The sequence below is a fragment of the Rhinolophus sinicus genome, chromosome 8 (genome assembly GCF_057876585.1).
Source record: "Rhinolophus sinicus isolate RSI-liver-muscle chromosome 8, RSI-T2T, whole genome shotgun sequence".
NCBI classification, from domain to species: Eukaryota; Metazoa; Chordata; class Mammalia; order Chiroptera; family Rhinolophidae; genus Rhinolophus; species Rhinolophus sinicus.
In genome coordinates, this window is record NC_142508.1 from 71909759 (window position 1) to 71930096 (window position 20338).

Genomic DNA, 20338 nt, shown 5'->3' on the forward strand with positions numbered 1-20338 from the left:
CTGGGCCCCCACTGGAGCCCCACACATGCCACTTGCGAGCAGTCCTCCCCCAGGCCCTGCAGGGCGGGAAGAGGAGGAGAGGAAGGATCCCGGAGCTTGGTCCCGCGTGCAAGGTTATAAAACCCACTGGGTTGGAAAACCTCTCCTTCAGGGGATTAACAAGTTCAGTGCCCTGTGCAATCCCCTTTGAAGTCAGGTGGGTGAGCTTGCCTCAGGGGGGCTCTACAAGGAAACGCTGGCAAGGAATTGCAGGGTGTGCCATCCTGGTGGTTACCTGGGCACCGATCTGGCACTTCTGAGCACCTGGCAGTTTCCAGTGCCCCACTTTCACCTCACTAGAAGTCTGCCACCAAACCAAGGAGCGGCCAGCCTGAAACTTCACCCCACCTACGCCCCAAACACACACACACACACACACACACACACACACACACACACACACTCCAGGCCCTCCAGCCTCCACTTCACATCACTCCCAGTTTAAGCCTCTCACACCCCAGGGCCTCTGCATATACCAGACCCTCCATCCTTCAGCCTGTAATGCCACCGCCCTCTCCATTAACAGAAATCTTATCTTACAGGGTCCAGTTCAAATGCTGCCACATGCTCAAATCTCTCCACTCCCCTCGTGTCCCCCACTCCGACTCCAACCTGTTTCCTGAGTGCACCCCCACACTGCTGCCCCCTTTTCTGTCTTGTAACAGGGTCCTGTGCTCTGTTCTCCTGCACCAGATGGTAAGGTAGAGGTCAGGGACCAGACCTCTTGAGTGCCAGAGGACAGTGCTGGAATCCACGTGTCCATCCAGGACACACTGAGCACCGCCACCAGCCAGGCGCTGGTGGGATCCAGACAGGGTCCCTTTCCTAGCCCCCGTCCTCCTGTCCGAGTCTCTCCGCACACCTTTCCACAGAATCTGCCTGTGCAATTCGCCCTTTGTGCCTGGGAGCGCGTGCCCCACCCTTCAAAGCCCTGGCCCAGCGTCCTTGCTCCTTCCTGCCTTCTCCTCTTGGCACATCTAGTGTCCGCTGCTAATCTCCAGCCTCAAGGCCCTGGATGTGGTTTCCACCACGGTGTCTGGCCACTTCTCCAGGGGAACCAAAGCTGAAGGGCCCCAGTAATCAGGGTCCCATCTGGCTGCCCACTTCCCAGGCCACTTGGCCTCTACTCTCAGCAGTAAGCTTCTCCTGGGAGAAGCGCTCAGACTGTCTCTTGCAGGGAGCAGGAATAAGAGGCCATGGCAGGGGCTCTGTCGGGAGCGCCTTTCTTTGGGGACCGAGTGACACTGACTGGAGGACAAGGGTTCTAAACTTCCTTTCCTCTTTTGGGGACCTGACTAGAGCTTGGCTACTCGGAGACGCCGGGGGGCCGCTCCCCTGACCAGAGCTCCCGCCACATACGCTCTACCCACCGGGAGGCCGGAGACTCAGAGAACAGCGCAGGGCGGGGCCGGGTCCCGCACAGGCTAGGAATCAGCTGGCATCCGCACCCCCTCCGCCAGCTCGGACCCGAGCCGCCCAACCCCCCGCCACCGCTCCCGGCTCGCGCTCCAACTAGGACAGTGGCGGGCGGCGAGGGCCGGTGTACCTGTCAGCAGTTGGATCTTGTGCCCCAGCACCTTCATTTCGGCGCCTGGCGCTGCCCAGCTCCGGGCTGCGGCGTCGGGGAGAGGAGCGCGGAACGCGAGGCGTGAAGCAGCAGGAGAGGGAGAAGCGGGGCAGGAGCAGCAGCCAGAGCCAGGAGCGCGCTTGCCGCCCCCCACGCCGCGCTCCCCCCTCCAAAACGCTTTTAAAAAATCCACCAATTGCACGACCGCGCACCCCTAAAAGGCGCCCGCTGCCACCTGGTCGGGGTGAACTCCGGGAGGCGGAGGGAACGCACGGGGTGGGTGCGGGGGACACTCGGGGGCGATGGGAGGAGGCCGTGCGCACGCCGCTGGAACAAAGAGGCCCTGCCACCCTCGGGTGTCGCGGTGGGGGAGGCGCGGGCGGCGGAGGGGCCGTGGCCTCGGGGTCCCCGCTTCTGGCTGGGAAGGCGAGGAGGCAGAGCCTGGGCGCCGTAGAGGCGGAGGGGGTGCGGCCCTGGCGTCGGCGAAAGGTGGCCCAGGCGACAAGGAACCGGCTTGCGGTTCTGGGGTCGTGCGCTGTGGCTGCGCCGGGGCCGGGGGCTGATCGAGGCCGCGGTGGCAGGGGGACAAGAAGGAAGGGCCGAGGGCGGCGCCAACTCACCGAGGGCGATGTGAGCGAGGACGAGGCGCAGGCGGGGAGCGGGGCCTCGCCGCCAATGCGCGGGAGCGGGAGCCTGCAGCCCCAGGCCCCTAGGTCGAGCTGCGGCGGGGGGCGGAGGCCGGCGAGGGCGTGCCCACGTGGGTGTGGTGGGCGTGGGCGCTGGGACGCCTGCGGAGCCTGCGATGGGGACTGGTCCCAGGAGGCCGTCCTGGGAGCTCAGCTTCCGCCTCCCGCCACCGGGGGAGTTCCCGTGGGTGGGCAGGCGGGCCCGCTGGACACGGAGACACCAGAGCCTAGCGGAGACCCTCCGGTTCATCGTCTCCCCCGCATCCTCCACTCCTTACCTCCCGAAGGCTCCTGGAGGAAGGGTCGGGTTGTGGTTGGAGGCCCCGCCCGCCGATACGGTCCTCTTCCAGCCGAGCGGCGTCGTGCTCCCGGGGGAGGGGGCCGCTTCCGCCTCAGTCTTTGTTTAGATTCCCGAGGGGAACCCCAGCCCAGAGGAGGCATCACCCCACCCCACCCCTGCCGCCGCCTGGGAACCACTGGGGAAAAGCCCTGGGGGCAATGACACAAGGAAGAGCCAGGCGCTCAAGCACCTTTGGGGCGTCTTCACCCAGTCTTCAGAATCCCAGGGTTTACTTGGGGACTCGTGTGGGAGTGACTGTCTCCAGCAAAGGTGTCTGGGCCCTCAGCCCCACCCCAGGCCCCCTCCCTCGTGTAGTAAGGCACTTGTTCCCCTCAGCTCACCTCCATTATGTGAGCGGGAAAGGGAACTGGGAGCTCCCAGTCTTTCTCAGGTTCTGGTCTGGCCCTGTGGCGTTGCTCCCACTTGTCACCCCAAAGGTGGGAGCGCAGAAGTCCCTGGATGGAGTCCTAATGCAGGGAGAATGGAAATCTGATGACCTGAAAATATTTACTTGGACAAAACAGTTTAAGAGGAGGGCTCCTGGGGGCTGGGGTTCTATCCAGACTCTGCGAGTGACTTTGGACGGGCCTCTGCCCCTCCTGGATGCCAGCCTTTTACGTATAGAGTGAATGTGTTGGACCAGGTCATCTGGGAGTTCCAGGAAGGCAGTGGGGTGGGAGGTCTAGAGGATCCTGCAAAGCCTCCCCCCACCCGCTCACCTTCATGGGACCTTTATCTGGGCTGGTTTGTGGTGAGACCCCAGGTTTCCTTCAGCTCCAGGCTGTGGGGGAAGCTGCTATGGCATTGAATTAAGAGAATCACCAGTGTTCTTTGAGAAAGTTTGTGATATTTGGTGGCTCCAGATGGGGTGCACGTTCCTGCTTGGGGTGCAGTCTATAACCACATAGGAGGCAGCAAGCTTGGGTTCTCCTTACAGCTCTGGGGCTCACCTTGGGGAAATCCTCGCCTCTCAGTTTCCTCTTTTGTGAAGGGGATGGGGGGAGGTCAGTGGTGATAGAGTGAACTGCTATATCCAAAACATCCAGGAGACTGGTTCTGTATATACAAGTTGGAGCGAGTCCTTAAGAACACAGGCTGGTTCTACAGTTTCCTGGCTGTGTGGTATCCAGTAAGTTACTTACCCTCTCTGAACCTCCATGTCCTACCCAGTGAAATTGGAATGATGCTGACCTCAGAGGGTTCCCATAAAAATTAAATGATGGAACATAAAGTGCTTAGTACAGTGCCAGGCACATGGCTGAAGTGTTCAATAGACAGTCGCTATTATTGGTGATAACATTATAATTATTGCATTAGAGATTCTCTCTGGCTTTTCTGAGTTCTACCCTTCTCAATAATTTCAGACTAGTCATTAAACAAAACAAATTGTTGATGTTCTAGTAACATAATTCATGAGGTCTGGCCTTTTCTGAATTGCTCGGAGGAATATAGGCCTGGGGAGGAAGTATAAGGCTGCCTAACAAGAGCTTTGAAACAATGACACTTCTGTCCATGTGTGGAATGGTGTCTGCCACGGCCTTGCACTAATATAGACAATCCACTTGGCTCAGATACGCCATGAGCTCCACGTGAGCATTCAGGTAGGCCAGGTTGTGGGTTTGAACCCTAAAACTGGAGACTTAATAGATGATGAAGAAATGTGGTTGTAAGAACACCTCCCTTCTGGGGTTGGGGGGCTACTGCAGCAAGCAAAGGTGCTCAGGGAACAGGCAGGTAGAGGCGCCCTGGCCCCTTCTGGAGGAGTCAGCATGCCTAGCAATGAGGAGTGCCCACTGAATCAGCAGAAGGGCAAGTTCTCAGTCCCTCCTGCTCCTGAGTGTTTCCTCCCTATGAGGGGGCATGGGTTCGGGGTAGGCTGGATGGCAGAATTTTTAACAGAGGAAAGCAGAGCGTGTCAGAGGGCCAAGCTGTTGGCTGGGACAGGGGGCCTCTAAGACATGTCCCCCAGCCTTGTTCCTAATTACCTGAAAAATGCTGCCCAAGTCACTGCCTCCTCTGGACTTCCCTTTTCCCATTTGTAAAACAGGCAGGAGACTGGCTTGCACCTTGGCTGCAGAGGAGACACAGCCTTTCTGAAGACCTCTCCAAGCCTTCATTTCCCCATCGGGAAACTTGGGCTAATATACCAGGGTGGATAGTTGCAGGAAATAATGGACCTACTCTGACTAGTTAAAGAGTAAAAGGGCTTTGATAAAATGAGGGCAGGCAGCTCTCAGGATCTCAGGAGCCAGGCCCAACACTGCAGCCTTGGTCTGGTGTCAAAACTGCTGCCATCTCCGGGCACAGCCAGCACCACCCCAGGGCAAGGACACTGGACGTTGCCATCAGGCTGCCTCTGAAGCCTGAGGTGGTGCTGCTGCCACTGCTGCATCCTGGCCGGTATGAATTCTGTGTGGTCTTGGCTTCCCCATGTCACCAGTTTCTAATTCACAGTCAAGAATGGGTGTGTCTACATTTTCGACAACATGGATGGACCTTGAGACTACTTGCTAAATGAAATAAGTCAGAAGGAAAAGGACAAAAATTGTATGATTTCACTCATATGTAGGCTGTAAAACAAAAACAACAACAAATGAACAAACAAGACAAACAAACTCAGATCCAGACAACAGAATGGCGGTTATCAGAGAGGAAGGGAGTGGAGGGAGGACAAAGACGGCAAAGAGGGTCAAATATATGGCGATGGAAAAAGACTAGGCTTCAGGTGGTGGGCAGGTGTCATAATAGAAAGCTGTATACCTGACATTTTTATAATGTTATTAACCAATGTTACCCCAATTAAAAAAAAACCGGCATGTCTGATTGGAGGCACCCAGATCAGGTACCCTGCCAAAGCTGCAAGGGAGGCAGGGCAAAGGTATTCTCAGGTCTTCTAGTGGGAGGTGGGCTCTGCCCCACAGGAAGTGGGTGTCAGATGCTGGCGGCCAAAAAAATGACCGTGCTTACTTCAGATAACAATGGACTTGTTGTGAAACTGCTACGAGATGACGCACACGGGCACTTAACTCGGAGCCAGCATGGAGGGAACACATGATCCCTGGTTCTGAGATTCATACCACACTGCAAATCCTGTGTCAACCGGCAGAGCTCCTTCATGCTTTAGTCTTTGATTTTTCAGCAGGTGAAAGACAAAAGGACCTTGAAACCAGTATGGCGTGCTGCCCTTTCAGATACAGAGGCAGCTCTGGTCCCGTTGCCAGGAAGACAGGTGACTGGGTTTTTCCATTGTGGTGATGAATTGGGCTGAGTCACTATTCCTCTCCAGTCCCCTCGTGACCATGACTGGGAGCAAGTGAAAAGAGCTAGAGGTGGGGTCGGGGGTGCAGATGACCCTGGGGCCATGGAAGCTTCTCTCAGCAGAGGAGGATAAGGCAGAAACTGTCCCCCCTCCACTAACACTCCCCCACTCACTAACCATGAGTCAAATGGCCTCAGGGAGAGAAGAGTGGATTCTGTCTCTTCTTTTATAGTATTATTGGTTGAGTGCTTCTTTGGTGCCAAGCCCCTTGCTGTGGGGTGCAGTGGAGAACCACAGCTGACCAGGGCATCAACCTTGCCTTTAAGGTTTATGCACAGATGGGGGAAACCAACTTAGAGTCCCCTAATCTAGATACTGGACAGACTCTGATAAAATATGTCATTGAAGTTACTATGCAGTACAGTGGGGGCCTGGAGGGACCAGCCAGGGCTTCCTGGAGCCTTTAGAGTGGTGGGAAGTCAGTAAATGGAGATGGGAAAGGGGGTGATTGGGGGAGAGTGCCATCTACCCATCCATCCAACCATCCATCCATCCATCCATCATCCATCCATCCTACATTGGGTCAGCCAGGCCCTGTGCTAAGCTTGGGGAGGCACACTACAGCCCTACCCCCACTGACAAGAGCTCCACTCCTGCCTGCGTGAACAGATGACAAGGAAGCTGGAACGAGGAAGTGGGCAGGGGTGAGTGCCTGGCGTCAGCCAAGTTCTGGAATTTCACTAGGCACCAGATCATCTGCTCCTTGCTCCAGGGCCATAGCCTGGAACACTGGCTATGTCACCACTTTTCCCCGTAACATGTAAGACCCTCTTCCTGCAGGGCCAGAGCCCTTTGTTTTCCAGGTAACGCCACCCATCCCACTACCTCCTCGCCCATCCCAGAGGACTGCAGAACCGCCTCCAGTTCCCTTTGAAAAAGCTCCTTTACCTGCCCTGGAACCTTTACCAGACACAGGGAGCCCCAGTTTGTGCTGAGTCAAGGCCACTAGTGGATCTGTTTTTTTTTAAATTCCCATAGTCATATCTACTCAATGCAGAAAAGTTGTAAGATGCAGAGGGAGACAAAAAAATCTCTCATGATTCTATTGCCTAAAGATAATCAGTTTAACATGTTGACATCCTGGGCGTTACGTCCTTCAGCATAAGTGGGTGTGTGTTTCCCCCAGAGGAACCACGCTGCACATATTTGTGAAGCTCTATCTTTTTTCACTTGCCAGTATATCATGAACATTTACCTTGATAAAAATTATTATTCTACAATGTAATTATAATAGCTGCACTGTCTTTTTTGTGTGGGTATTTCAGCATTTTCTTGGCCAATCCTATATCATTGGGCATTATGATGTTTCTAATTTTTCCTTACTGGAAACACTGTTGCAAGCGATCCACCCAAAGATGCTACTTTGCCCACATCTCTTGGTTGACCTCCTCAGGCAACTCTGCAACCCCCTTTGCCTGGCGACTTGGTCCCTGACCTCCACCAATGCCAGCCCATCCAGCTTCAGAAAGAGGCCAGTGCATGCTGAAAAGCCCCGAATGTCTTCACAACTACTACATTGATTTTTGGGGATACTTGGGGAAAGAGTGGAGTGGTTACCAGCCCCACCTTCCCGACTGTGCCAATCTCATTTTAAAGGCTGAGGTTTTGATCTTGTAAGATGTTACCCTTGGGGAAACTGAGTGAAGGGTTCACAGGACCTCTCTGTACTTTTATGCAACTTCCTGTAAATCTATAATCATTTCAAATAAAGTTAAAAACAAAAACAGGGGCCGGCCCAGTGGCTCAGGCGGTTAGAGCTCCATGCTCCTAACTCTGAAGGCTGCCGGTTTGATTCCCATATGGGCCAGTGGGCTCTCAACCACAATGTTGCCAGTTTGATTCCTCGAGTCCCGCAAGGGATGGTGGGCAGCGCCCCCTGCAACTAAGATTGAACACGGCACCTTGAGCTGAGCTGCCACTGAGCTCCCAGATGGCTCAGTTGGTTGGAGTGCGTCCTCTCAACCACAAGGTTGCCGGTTCGACTCCCACAAGGGATGGTGGGCTGCTCCCCCTGCAACTAGCAACGGCAACTGGACTTGGAGCTGAGCTGCACCCTCCACAATGAAGACTGAAAGGACAACAACTTGACTTGGAAAAAAGTCCTGGAAGTACACACTGTTCCCCAGTAAAGTCCTGTTCCCCTTCCCCAATAAAATCTTTTAAAAAACAAAACAAACAAACAAACAGGCAGGCCTGGGGTGAAATATTTGGCCCCAGTCTCAGGAACTAATGTTTTTAAATCTATACTTGTCACAAGGACCAGAGCTAAGGTTTTCCTGCCTCAATTTCCCCTGAAGCGTGGGGATTGTTCTAGGGAAGGCAGCCCTCCTGGTGGGCAGTGCGGGGGGGCCCTCCAGGCTTTCCTCTGTCCTAACACTCCGACTGGCCCAAGTATGTGCTTGAGGGGCCTGACCAACCCCAGTGTCTACCTATGGAAGGGAGAACCAAAGGGGCAGGGAGGAGGCACAGCCTCCGCTGTGGGCCCCAGGGAGCTCCTAGGAATCTGGCAGAAAGCAGATGAAATGCTAAGATTCACTCTTTGGAGAACTAAACCAGTCTCCTTCCGGAGGAGCCTCTATCCTGAAGTTCTGGGGAGAGCCAGCCCCCTTCTGCAGTGTCATTCTCCCAACCCCACCCCGAGCCTGAGTAGAGCCACCCACAGAGCTGGGCATGTGCCACTCCCTAGACCCAGGGTGGGCTTGGCCCTATGCTGGGATGCCCAGGGGCTCCGTCCCCTCTTGGGCTCCTAAGTGTCCCTGCATCGTCCCCAGCACCACGACACAGGGTTGGGTTGAATCAGAGGTCCCAACCCAGTTTCCAAATAATAGACTGAGCAACTGACTTAGGATGCCGGGTCAAGGGTCACCAGGACCATGCTTAAGCTCGATTTGCTAGAAGGACTCCCAAAACTCAGGAAAGCCATTATTTTCACGATTACTGTAAGGACACAGGCCAAAGCTGGTAAAGAGAAAAGGTGCATGAGCAAAATCTGGGAGACTCCAGGCACACGTTTCCAGGTGCCCCCTCCCAGTAGAGTCACACAGGACTTGCTTAATTTTTCTGGCACCGATGAGTGACAACACGTGCAAAGTACCAACCAGGTAAGCTCCTCTGAGCCTTGGGGTACAAGATTTTTATTGGGAGTTGGTCACATAAGCATGTAGCACCTGAGTGACTGACCTTAGCGACTCAGTCTCCAGGCTTCCAGTAGTCAAACTGACACAGCTCGGTCAGGCCCTCAGGTATTCCAAACAGGCAGTGGCCGTGAGTCACACTGTTAGAGTAAACCATCTGGTCCAACCACTACGGTGTGGTCCAGGGCCCCAGACACACAAAACCACCCAGATGAGGCAGGATATTCTGAGGGCTCAGAGGTTATCTCCCAGGCCTTCCTTTGGAATGTGCAGGATTGGAGCAATCCAAGCCTGCTGAGTTAACCCCTGACTGCACAGATGTCAGTCATGTATTTTGCCATATGGACACGCAAACCGCCATCGTCAATTATCAACGTGATTTCATACAAGAAAGGAGGTTGAACTCCAAGAAGGCAGTTGGGACAGCATGTGAAAAGGTCAGCGCTCCCAAGAGCAAACAGTTGGCATAACATTGCTGGCTTTGAAGATGAGGGAAGGGCCCAGGAACCACCAGCATACACCAGAAACCTGATATGTGGGCTTTTCTTGTTGACCATACAGCTTTGCCCCCCCCCCCCCGCCCCCGCAAGGAACAGATGAGCTGAGTGGCTCCCCTGGCTTCTGCACTAGCTCTGGGTCAGATGTCCCCACTCTTGGGAAGGCCCAGGCCCTGCTGAGGGTGGGAGGGCTTAGTCTAGGGCGTCATATCCAAGCCAGCTAGTCCTTTCTTTTCTTGGGCCTTGCTGCTGTTGCAACATATGCTGGGAAAGAGAAGGGTCCGGTGTTTGTTTTGTTTTGTTTTTTAACAAATGCCCTGGCCCCTGTCCTCGCCCTGACCCCAGGCTCCAGGCTTCACTAAGTCGGCTCCAGGGTAGACCAGCTATTCTTCTTACGTCCCCACTCATCCCATTTTCCTCACTGTTCAGGCTCCACGCATGGAGCTGGGCCATCAAAAGCCTGGGCTGATGACCTGGTGTGGGCCTCATGACGGGAAATCAGACAGCCCAGGGTTTCACCGTCTACTGCACTACCTGGGTGACCTTGGCCAAGTTTCCCAACCATGCAGAATTTCCTCGTCTCTCAACAGGTCTGATGATCAAGCTGGGACGAGTTAGTGAGTTGATAACTGAAGTGCCCCAGCCCAGGTCCTGGTACCCGGGAGGGGGTGCCATTGATTGATCAGTGGCTGTCAGGATTGTGGATGAAGAAAGGGGGTCCTATAACTTCTTGAGTGAAAGGTTTTAAGCCAGCCCTGTCCATTGTTCTTGTGCATCTACGTTCAGACACCTTTGAAATGCCAGAAGTAATACCCCTGGAAGAGTGTATTAACCCTCAAGAGAGCACATAATCTTGTTACCGATCCTGTAACTCAATCCTCTCCTTGCTTTCTCCAGTCCCTCCTTTCAGTCCCACCCTTAATCTCAAATGCATAAAAGAAGCTGCAAAACTGAGATCTTGCTCCCTGGCATATATCATCAGTTTGGTTCAAATAAACTCTTAAACATTCTCTACAGGTGTTGGACATTTGTTACATCAACAGGGTGATGAATTTTGTGGTTCCAAGTGTGGGGGTAGGGGGATCCTTGTGACCAGTACGGTGACATAAGCAGTCACCTTGGAGCTGGGTGCTGAGAAGCCAGGGGGCCCCATAGCTCCTGGACCTTGAGAGAGGGAGCCAAGTCATACACAGAGCAGGAAGACATCTGGTGGGGTATCCGTACGTCATGAGAATTGAGGGACCTGTTCACCACAGGTCCTTTGCACATGCGTTTTCTATGCCTGCCGCTTCCCCCACGTCCCCTCACTAATCCTGCTTATCCCTGGGGTGTCAACTTAGATCATACCTGACTGCCTAGTTCCCTGATTTCCCTCCTCTGTGCTCCCATTGCACACAGGCTTAATAATAATAATACCAATAAGAAGAGTCTACCATTGATTAAGCCTTTACCACATGCCAGGCATAGCGCTAAGGGTATTACCTACATATGTTGTCTCATTTTATTCTCCCAACATTTGGAGAGAGACTGTAGCTCTATTTTTCTGATTTTAGATGAAGAAACAGGTTCAGAGAAGTAAAGTACATGGCTCAACACCCCTCCTTTACCTGTACGTGTACAGTGGTTATCCGTGTACAGGTCCATCTTCGTCCTGGCTTATGGGCTTCCTGAGGGCAGGAATTGTGTCTTGTTGGAGCCTCAGCTTCCAGCTCTGGGCCTGGTACCTAGGATGGGTTCAGTAGATGGCAGCCCTCCACCAATATTTGTTGAAGAAATAATGAGTGATTGAGTGCTTATGAAGTATCAATGCAGTGGTTGGCTCACTATAGACAATCAACAAACACTAGTGCTGGTGGTGGGCAGAATAATGCCCCCCTACCCCAAAGATATCTATGTCTCAATCCCAGGAACCTGTGAATATGTTACATGACTTGGTAGACAGGAACACAGGTTGTAGATGGAATGAAGGCGGCTAATCAGCGGACTTTAAAATAGGGAGATTATCCCGGATTATCTGGGTGGATGCAATGTCATCACAAGGACCTTTAAAACTGGACAAGAGGCAGGAGAGAACCAGAGAGATGGCAGCGTGGGAAGGACTTGGCTCGTCGGCGTTGCTGGCTTTGTAGGGAGGAAAGGACCATGAGCCCAGGAAACCAGACAGTCTTTCAAAGCTGGAAAAGCAAGGAAATGGATTCTCCCCTAGAGCCTCCTAAAGGAATGCAGCCCCACCAACATCTTGATTTTAGCCCAGTGAGGCCCATTTCAGACTTTGGACCTATAAGGAAATTAACTCGTATGGTTTTACGCCACTGATGTAGTAATTGTTCACAGCAGCCGTAAAACACTAATATAGTGCCTCATCTCCATTGCCGAGGACCATACTTAGTGGTCATTTATTAAATGATTGTTGAACTGAATTACTACTGTAAGCACTGCACTTACTATCAGGAAAGATGCATAAGGAAAACGTCTCTTTGTATAGTTTGGATTTGTTACATCAGAGGCCTAACTGGGAGGTCTCAAGTCTCAAGCTGGGTTAGAGTTCCGTTCTGTGACCAAGCCACTGGTTCTGCAGGCTTGGCTGGGTGGGGACACAGAGAATGACTCAAGGGTCCTTTAGGGGATGGGAGTCACTGGCTCGTGAGTGAGCAGCGATGCTGGGCAGCTGGAGTCAGCATCCTGGCTCTCCCGTGGCCTTAGGCCTGAAGGTGCCATCTCTGGGTACCATACCTGCCGCCTCCATAATCATCAGGGCTGCCATGCACGGAGTCCAAAGCCCCCTACAAAATTAGCCCGACAGCTCTGTCTTAGCCAGCTTGGGCTGCTATAACAACATGACACAACCTGGGTGGCTTATAGACCGTTCTGGAGGCTAGAAGTCTGAGATCAAGGAGCCAGCACAGTCAGGTCCTGGTGAAGGCCCACTTCCGGGTTGAAGACAGCTGTCTTTTCTATCCTATCAGATGGTAGGTAACAGAGAGAGAGCTCTCTGGGGCCTCCTTTTTTTTTTTTAACTGGGGAAGGGGAACAGGACTTTATTGGGGAACAGTGTGTACTTCCAGCACTTTTTTCCAAGTCAAGTTGTTGTCCTTTCAATCCCAGCCATGGAGGGCGCAGCTCAGCTCCAGGTCCAGTCGCCATACCATCCCCCTTGGGAGTCCAACTGGCAACCTTGTGGTTGAGAGGACGCACTCCAACCAACTGAGCCATTCGGGAGCTCAGCAGCCGCTCAGCTCAAGGTGCCGTGTTCAATCTTAGTTGCAGGGGGCACTGCCCACCGTCCCTTGTGGGAGTTGAGGAATTGAACCGGGAACCTTGTGGTTGAGAGCCCACTGGCCCATGTGGGAATAGAACCAGGAGCCTTCAGAGTTAGGAGCACGGAACTCCAACCGCCTGAGCCACTGGGCCGGCCCTTGGGGCCTCTTTTATAAGGGCACTAATCCCCTTTATGGGTGCTCCACCGTCATGACCTAATCACCCTCAAAGTCCCCACCTTCTAATACCATCACATTGGGGTTAGGATTTCAACACATGACTTTTGGGCAGGACACAAACATTCATTTCATAACAAGCCCCATCGTGTCTATACCAGGATGATACCAACCTGCCAGAGGAGGGAATAGCCAGCTCTCGTGTTTCCCCACTGTGGTGGGTACTGTTCCAAGTGTTGAGCATCCTTAACCCGTTCAGTCCTCATAACAGCTGTATGCAATGGGTGCTATCATTATGCCCATTTTACAGATTAAGAAACTGAGGCCTGGAAAAGTGCAGTCATTTGCCCACTCATCCAGCCAATAATAATTGGGATTGAACAAAGCCAGTGTCTCTGTTCTTACCCATGGCCTTCTACTGCCTCTCCACATGGTATAATGATTAGCATACTGACTTTATAACGGCAATCACACCACCTCGCATTGGGTAAGACCTTGCTATTCACACTCTTTCTCACCCTGTTTTCTCTTGTCATCCTCACGGTGTCTGGTCATTATGACTAGTGCCCCTGGCTTACATTTTGGGAAACAGAGCTCATGAGAGGCAGGCACCGGCCATTTGAGGCAAGAGTAGGTTCCTTCCTGGGTCTCTGGCTCCAAGTCCAGAGTCTCTCTTCCACCAGCTGCCCCCTGCCTTACCCTGGTACATTATTTATGGCCCATTACTCACCTCCTGCAAGCGCCCAGATGCTGCCTGCCAGAGCTGTGACCTTGCTGTGTCTCCTGGAGAGGACCAAGGGCACTTCTTCCCGCTCATCTTCGCATCTCCCCTTCCCCTGGCAGCCTCTTTGGGTCTCGGCAGGCTCCCGGTGTGTGGCACAGCCCGTCCCCTCTTCCCACCCACAAGAACCACTGTGCGAGCAGTTTCCTCTTTGCTCAGCCAGCTAACCAGCTCGCCCAGCACAGCAGTGGCACTGGCAGTGTCCAGCAGACTCACCATCTCCTCAACACGGCCCTGGCTTGATAACCAGTGTGTGTGTATGGGTGGACAGTGTGTGCGTGCGTGTGTTGTGAGAGGAGGGTGTCACATATGGGGAGGGGAATTGAAGTGCTGCCAGGTGCACACACTTGAGTTGCCTTTTCTGGGTCTTGTAGCCGAAAGTATAACAAGTAAGGATCGTTTCCTTCTCATGGTAGAGACCAGGAAGAGGCACTTAGGTCTAAAGTGAAGGTTGAGAGCAGGACCCCCACAGCTGGAGCCCACAGCTTTGGAGCTGTGTGCCCTGGAGCAAGCTGCTTAATCTCTCTGTGCATCATCCTCCTCCTCTTTATCTATCTCACCGAGTCTCTCAGGATTCAGTGAGACAATGCACTGGACCATCAGCGCAGGACCTGAGGAAGGTAAATGCTGATAAACATCTTTTGACAGTGCGTGGTATTCTAATCTGCATCCCTCTCGCTAAGGTAGGAAGAGATTGGATCGCAGAGTCCTGGGAGGAAGAGTCCTGGGAGGGGCTGGTTTCTAGGCAGCAGCTCCCACCTGTGTCTCAGTTTCCATGTCTGTATAATGGGCAACAGCCGAATTTAGCCATGGTTTAACACCATGGAATTCTGGGAAATGAAAGTGCAAAGTGCAGGTAGTTACAGAAATCACCCCTTGGACTGAACTCTCCCCACTTTCCTCAGCATTAAAGGCATTGGGCCTATGTGAGCACATCAAACCAGAGGGCAGGCATCTGTCTCTCCTCCCTCCCTGCTTTTAGGCTCACTCTCAGGTGCTGACTGACTGGCTGAAGATTCTCAGAAACACATGGAGACCCTGTGACCCACTGAGCCCCTGAGCCCTGACCCTGGGACTCTGTGGGCACTAAAATGTCTGTCTTCACTAAGCTTCCCCAGTGGTTCCGAAGCAGGTGGCCCTCTGCGAGCAATCAGAGACAAATACTGCTGGGGATTGTGCCAGGTGCCCCTGGAACGAGTCCTAGATGTCCAGAGTCCCTCTCCTCTATCCTAAGACCCTGGAAGTGGAAGGAATGGGCTTCCCCAAACCTCACCAGCTCCCACTTCCTCTGATTTAGGGGGATGAAGAGGTCCTCTGTTCTCAGGCCACGTGGACAAATCACAGGCCAGGAGTATGTCAGGCTGGCTTGCCTTCCCAGACAGGACTTGCAGCCTGCTCAGCTTGGTACTCTCCCCAGGGGCAACATTTGCAGACTCTCCCTGTGGGCATTGCTGATGCATTTCCGGGGCTGCAGAGACAATGGTCTCCACACAGCACATCCCACTGGGCATGGAGACTATTTAGAGCCAATTCCAGACCCTGGAAGGTTTGATTCCCAAGTCAGAGCTAGGCCATTCTGATTCCGTGCCACACAACATCAAGAAGGAAGGAAGCAGTGAGGCATCCAGGCCAGGGTTCAAAATCCCAGCTTTGCACAGATCTCAACTGGTCACTTGACCTGCCTGGTCCTTGGTTTTCTCATCTGTAAAATGGGGATAACAACACTACCAACATCTCAGGGTTGCTAGGAGGATTATAGAGGCAATGCATACAGGACCCTATTCAGGCTGAGATATATGTGGTCCAGTCTTGGGTTGGGGTCTCAAAGAAACAGCTCACTGAAATTCCAAAAAGTGCTCAGGCCTCTTGAAGAACACAGAGAGGGTCTAGGTCCATATGCCGTGGACACTTTTGGTCAAGTCACCATCCCCTGTAACACCATACAACGATCATAAGGTGCTTGCTCTCCTTTTTAGAAAATCTGCCCCTCATCCATGTATGTCTGCCTCACCCTTACCAGGTCTTGCACTGCAGCCAGGACCCAATTCCATGGACAAATACTCAATTGACAAGTCAGCACAGCAGCCCTGCCACAGTCAAGCCCAACTGTGTCGGCACAGTTGCCACCTACCACAGACGTGCTGCTATTGACCTTGGTTCCCTCGGGATGGTTCTTCTCCTCTCTATCTTCCAGAACTTGTCCGGCAGTGATAGCATCCTTTGGGGAGGGCACGGAAGGAAAGAGAGTGGGCAGTGAGAGGGCCCTTGTTGGCAGGCCTGGGACAGCTGGGCACACTCCTACTTGAATGGTTCTCTAAGGTGGCATTTCCAGAAGTGCCCAGTAGAAGAGCTCTGTTGCAATCTTCCCTCAAGGCAAACAGTGGGATTGGGAAATGCCTGCAGTCAAGGATGGGAGAACCTGGGATGAAGTCATCCGCCCCCGCCTCCGCCCCGCCACTGCCCCTCTGGAACCTATCAGCTTGACTGGCCCCACACAAACAGGACAGGATGGTTCATGGTATTTCCCAGGTGATGCATTTGGATGTGTCTACAAACCTTTACTGAACGGAGAAGTCTTATCAAGGACCAGACAGCAGGTCAGTTTGGAAACCAGGGAACACCCGGGCATATGGGCTCCCCAGGCAGCGAGGCCCTGGAAATGCTGCAGATTCACTCTCCAGGGCCGAGAGCTGCCAGGAGAGTGAGGCTGAGGGCTGGTGTACCAGGGAGCTGCCAGTGATGCCAGTTTGTACGGGGCACTATGAGACATCGGAAACGCAGCAAGAGGGAGAAAACTGTATTAATTAACCAGAACTCTTCTCAGGGGAAACCATGTATCGGGTAGAACGGAATGCTTTGGGAAGCCTCTTGGGGCAAGGGTGGAATACGTAATACAAGTGAGAACAATTGGTAACCGGATGCTGAGGTGGTGGGTGAGGAACACCAGGGTTTCTGTTTTGCTGAGGGTGGCAGGCAAGTTTGGGCCTAAGTACAGCTCTCAAGACAGTGCAGGAGAGACTGGATCTGTACCAGGTCTCCCTCCTGCAATTCCCCGCTCAGGGTCAGCAGGGATGCTAGTTTTAACGGCTGCCTGCCCAGGGGCCCTCACCTCTCAGTCAGGACCCGGGCCTTTGTCAGCAGCTTCATTCCGTCTCTTTGTGGAAGTTTCCTATTACGGGTTGAGTTGTGTCCCTAGAAGACATGTTGAAGTCCTAACCCTCAGTACCTACGAATGTGACTCCCTTTGGAAACAATCTTTGCAGAGGTAATCAAGTTAAGAAGAGGTCATTAGTGGGCTCTAATCTAATAGGACTGGTGTCATCATAAAAGAGAAAATTAGGACACAGCGACAGACATGCACAGAGGGAAGACACCGCAGAGACATGCGGAGAAGGCCATGTGAAGACAGAGGCAGAGACTTGAGTGACGCATCTACAAGCCAAGGGGGCCGCCAGAGTCCGGAGGGGGCAAGAAAGGCTCTCACTAGACCCTTTGGAGAGGACATGCCCTGGCGGACACCTTGATTTTCTCACATCTCTGGCCTCCAGAGCTGTGAGAATGTTTCTCTTGTTTTAAGCCACCCAGTTTGAGGTACTTTGCTAAGGCAGCTCTGGGAAACTATCTAGTGCTAATGACATGATTGTGTGTGTGAGCCTTGTCCGAAGTGTTTTTCCTGGTCTGGCCCAGCGCACCTGCCATTGGCTGGAGTGAAAATGATCACAGAGCCTTTCCAGGAGGAAATTCCACAAAGCACAACTTAGAGAACTCAGAAGCTTACAAAACTGGCCTTGGTTCTCTATCTGCAAAAAGAGTAACTGGGATGCAATTGGCTCGCTCCAAACTCTAACTTGCTTTGGATTTATAACCGCCCACGCCCACCCCAAATCAGACAATAAAGAGCCAAGGAACTGACAATCCCAGAGAGTTTGCTTGGCCAAGTATGGGGCAGGGTCCCCAGGGGACTGAAGGGAGGTGTTTGTCGCCTGGGTGAGCAGCCTGGGGGCTCCCAGGCTGCTCCTCTCTACCGGCATTGGCGGAGGCTTGCAGCATCCAGGGTGGACATCTGGTTGGCTTGGCCATTCTGGCACTAAGAAAAAAAATTTCTAACATAAATGAAGTCCTGTTCCGAGCTGGGCTGTCCTGTGAAGCTTTCCCATATAAATCACATCTTAGGCTTTAAAAGCCCTAAAGCTGAGCCATTTTTGATATGGAGGCTTTTACCTACTCTATTATTTATGATGTTGCCTCTATTAGCTTCCTTTCTCTCTGATATTTAAGAGGCTAAATCCATCTGTTCTTTCCACTTTCCCAAAGTAGGAGGAGTGGAAATGGCAACAAAGAACTTGTCGGTAGCTTGATGCTGGAGATTTTAATATTTCACTGTTTATTTAGACAACATAAAGTTTAGGAGTGATACAAGTAAAGTACAGCCCCACGGTCAAAAACAAACCAATGACACAAGAACGGGACAGAAGAGATGTGACGGAAGAAGATTTAGGTGTTCAGCTCATTTCTAGCTTACTGTGAGATTCCCAAACATGCTGATCAAATCTGGTTTAATATCCAGACTATATAGAGAACTCCTAAAACTCAACAGCAACAAAATCTAACTTAAAACTGGGTGAAGGAAGGACTTGAAGAGACATTTCTCCAAAGAGGACATACAGATGGCCAATGAGCACACAAAAAAATGCTCATCATGACTAATCAGCAGGGAAATGCTAATGAAAACTACAATGAGATATCACCTCACACCCACTAGCACGGCTACTATAAAAAACAAACAAAAAACAAACAAACAAACAAGTGTTGGCGAAGATGTGGAGAAATCGGAGCCCTTGCACATTGTTGGTGGGAATACAAAATGGCAGGGCTGTTATCGAAAACAGTATGAAGAGTCCTCAAAAAATGTAAAATAGAATTGCCATATGACCGAGCAATTCTACTTCTGGGTATAGACCCCAAGGAATTGAAAGCAGTGTCTTAAAGAGATATTTGTACACCCATGTTCATAGCAGCATTATTTACAATAGCTAAAATATAGGAGCAACCCAAATGTCCACTGACGTATGAATGGATAAGCAAAAGTTTCAGTTAAAACAAATTTTTTTTTTTTTACAGCAAAGCAATCAATAGAGTCTACAACTACCAAAGTCTGCAAAACTTCTGAGGGAAGAAGCTACCTTTTCTGACGGTTTATCTAAAGCTTTTGTAGGATTTTACACACTAGTTTTTGATCACCAAAAGCACAGAATTTCTCATGCATCTTTTGTATCTCTAGTGGCTAGTATAACCCCTGACATACATTAATCCACTTTTTTAAAAAGAATTTTACATCTAATCAAATCAGCTTTGATTTAGCCCATTTATATTTTTTAAAAAATAGAGGAAAAAAACTAAAAACAGATGTGATTTCCTTCTGAAATCTGTTATGTAAACACTTTTGTTAAATTTCAACATCACAAGTTAGATAAAATTGTCACTAATTTTTTCATGGATAATGCCTTTATTACACTGTCAGCTGATTCAGGTACATCCATACATTGTCAGCTGGTTTTTCTGCTGGGAGTCAGCTGTCTTGATGTTCCAATACAGGCTCACCTCATTTTATTGGGCTTTGCTTTATTGCGCTTCAGAGGTATTGTGCTTTTTTACAAATGGAAAGCAAGACCCTCCACTAGCAGAAAGATGAGGACTCGCTTTATTACGGTGGTCTGGAACACAAACCAAAATATCTCCGAAGTATGACGACTGCTTTAACCAACCCTTGGTATCTCAGCTAAGACCTGTCTCAGTTCCACCTGGAAAGCCACCACCAGCCAATGGAATATTATTCAGCCTTAAAAAGGAAAGAAATGCTGACACATGCAACAACATGGATGAACTTTAAGGACATCATACTAAGTGAAATACGTCTGCCACAAAAAGACACTGTGATTCCACTATATGAGATTCTGAGAGTAGTCAAATTCATAGAGGCAGAAAGTAGACTGTTGTCTGGCAGGGGTGGGAGGGATGAATGAGGAGTTATTTTTTACTAGGCACAGAGTTTCAGTTTTTCAAGATGAAGAGTTATGGAGACAGCTGATGGTGATGGTTGCACAATATTATGAAATACTTAATGCCACTGAGCTGTACACTTAAAAATGGTTAAGATGGCAAATTTTATGGTATATGTATTTTATCACAATGAGAAAATAAAATCCACCAATCGATTATCTTACAGCTCTGGAGCTTAGAAGTCCAAAATAGGCTGGCAAGGCTGCATTCCTTCTGGAGGCCCCAGGGAGAATATATTTCCTTGCCTTTTCCAGCTTCTAGAGGCTGTCCGTATTCTTTGGCTCAGAGCCCCCTTCCAGAAACATCATCGCTCCAGCCTCTGCTTCTCTCCGCACATCTCCTCCCCTCCCCCACTGCTCCACGTCACCTGCTATAACTGTGAGTGCCCTGCCTCCCTCTTATAAGGAGCCTCAGGATTCGATGGGCCCACCTGTTAATCCAGGAGTCTCTCCCCGTCTCAAGAGCCTGAACTGCAACGCAT

At 51.5% G+C, this 20338-nt stretch overlaps 1 protein-coding gene across 12 annotated transcripts in view; it reads right to left on the reverse strand.

The window, feature by feature from the left end:
* NDRG4 (NDRG family member 4) overlaps nt 1-3132 on the reverse strand; it is a 39479-nt gene extending 36347 nt beyond the window's left edge. For 2 of the 12 annotated variants that reach the window (XM_019754900.3, XM_074314798.2), the window contains exon 1: nt 1586-1753. In XM_019754900.3, the coding sequence (XP_019610459.2) occupies nt 1586-1622 (37 nt within the window). In that variant the 5' untranslated portion in view covers nt 1623-1753. The other 10 variants (XM_074314797.2, XM_074314791.2, XM_074314796.2 and 7 more) reach the window with 10 other exon arrangements.
* Between the last annotated feature and the right edge of the window lie 17206 nt (nt 3133-20338).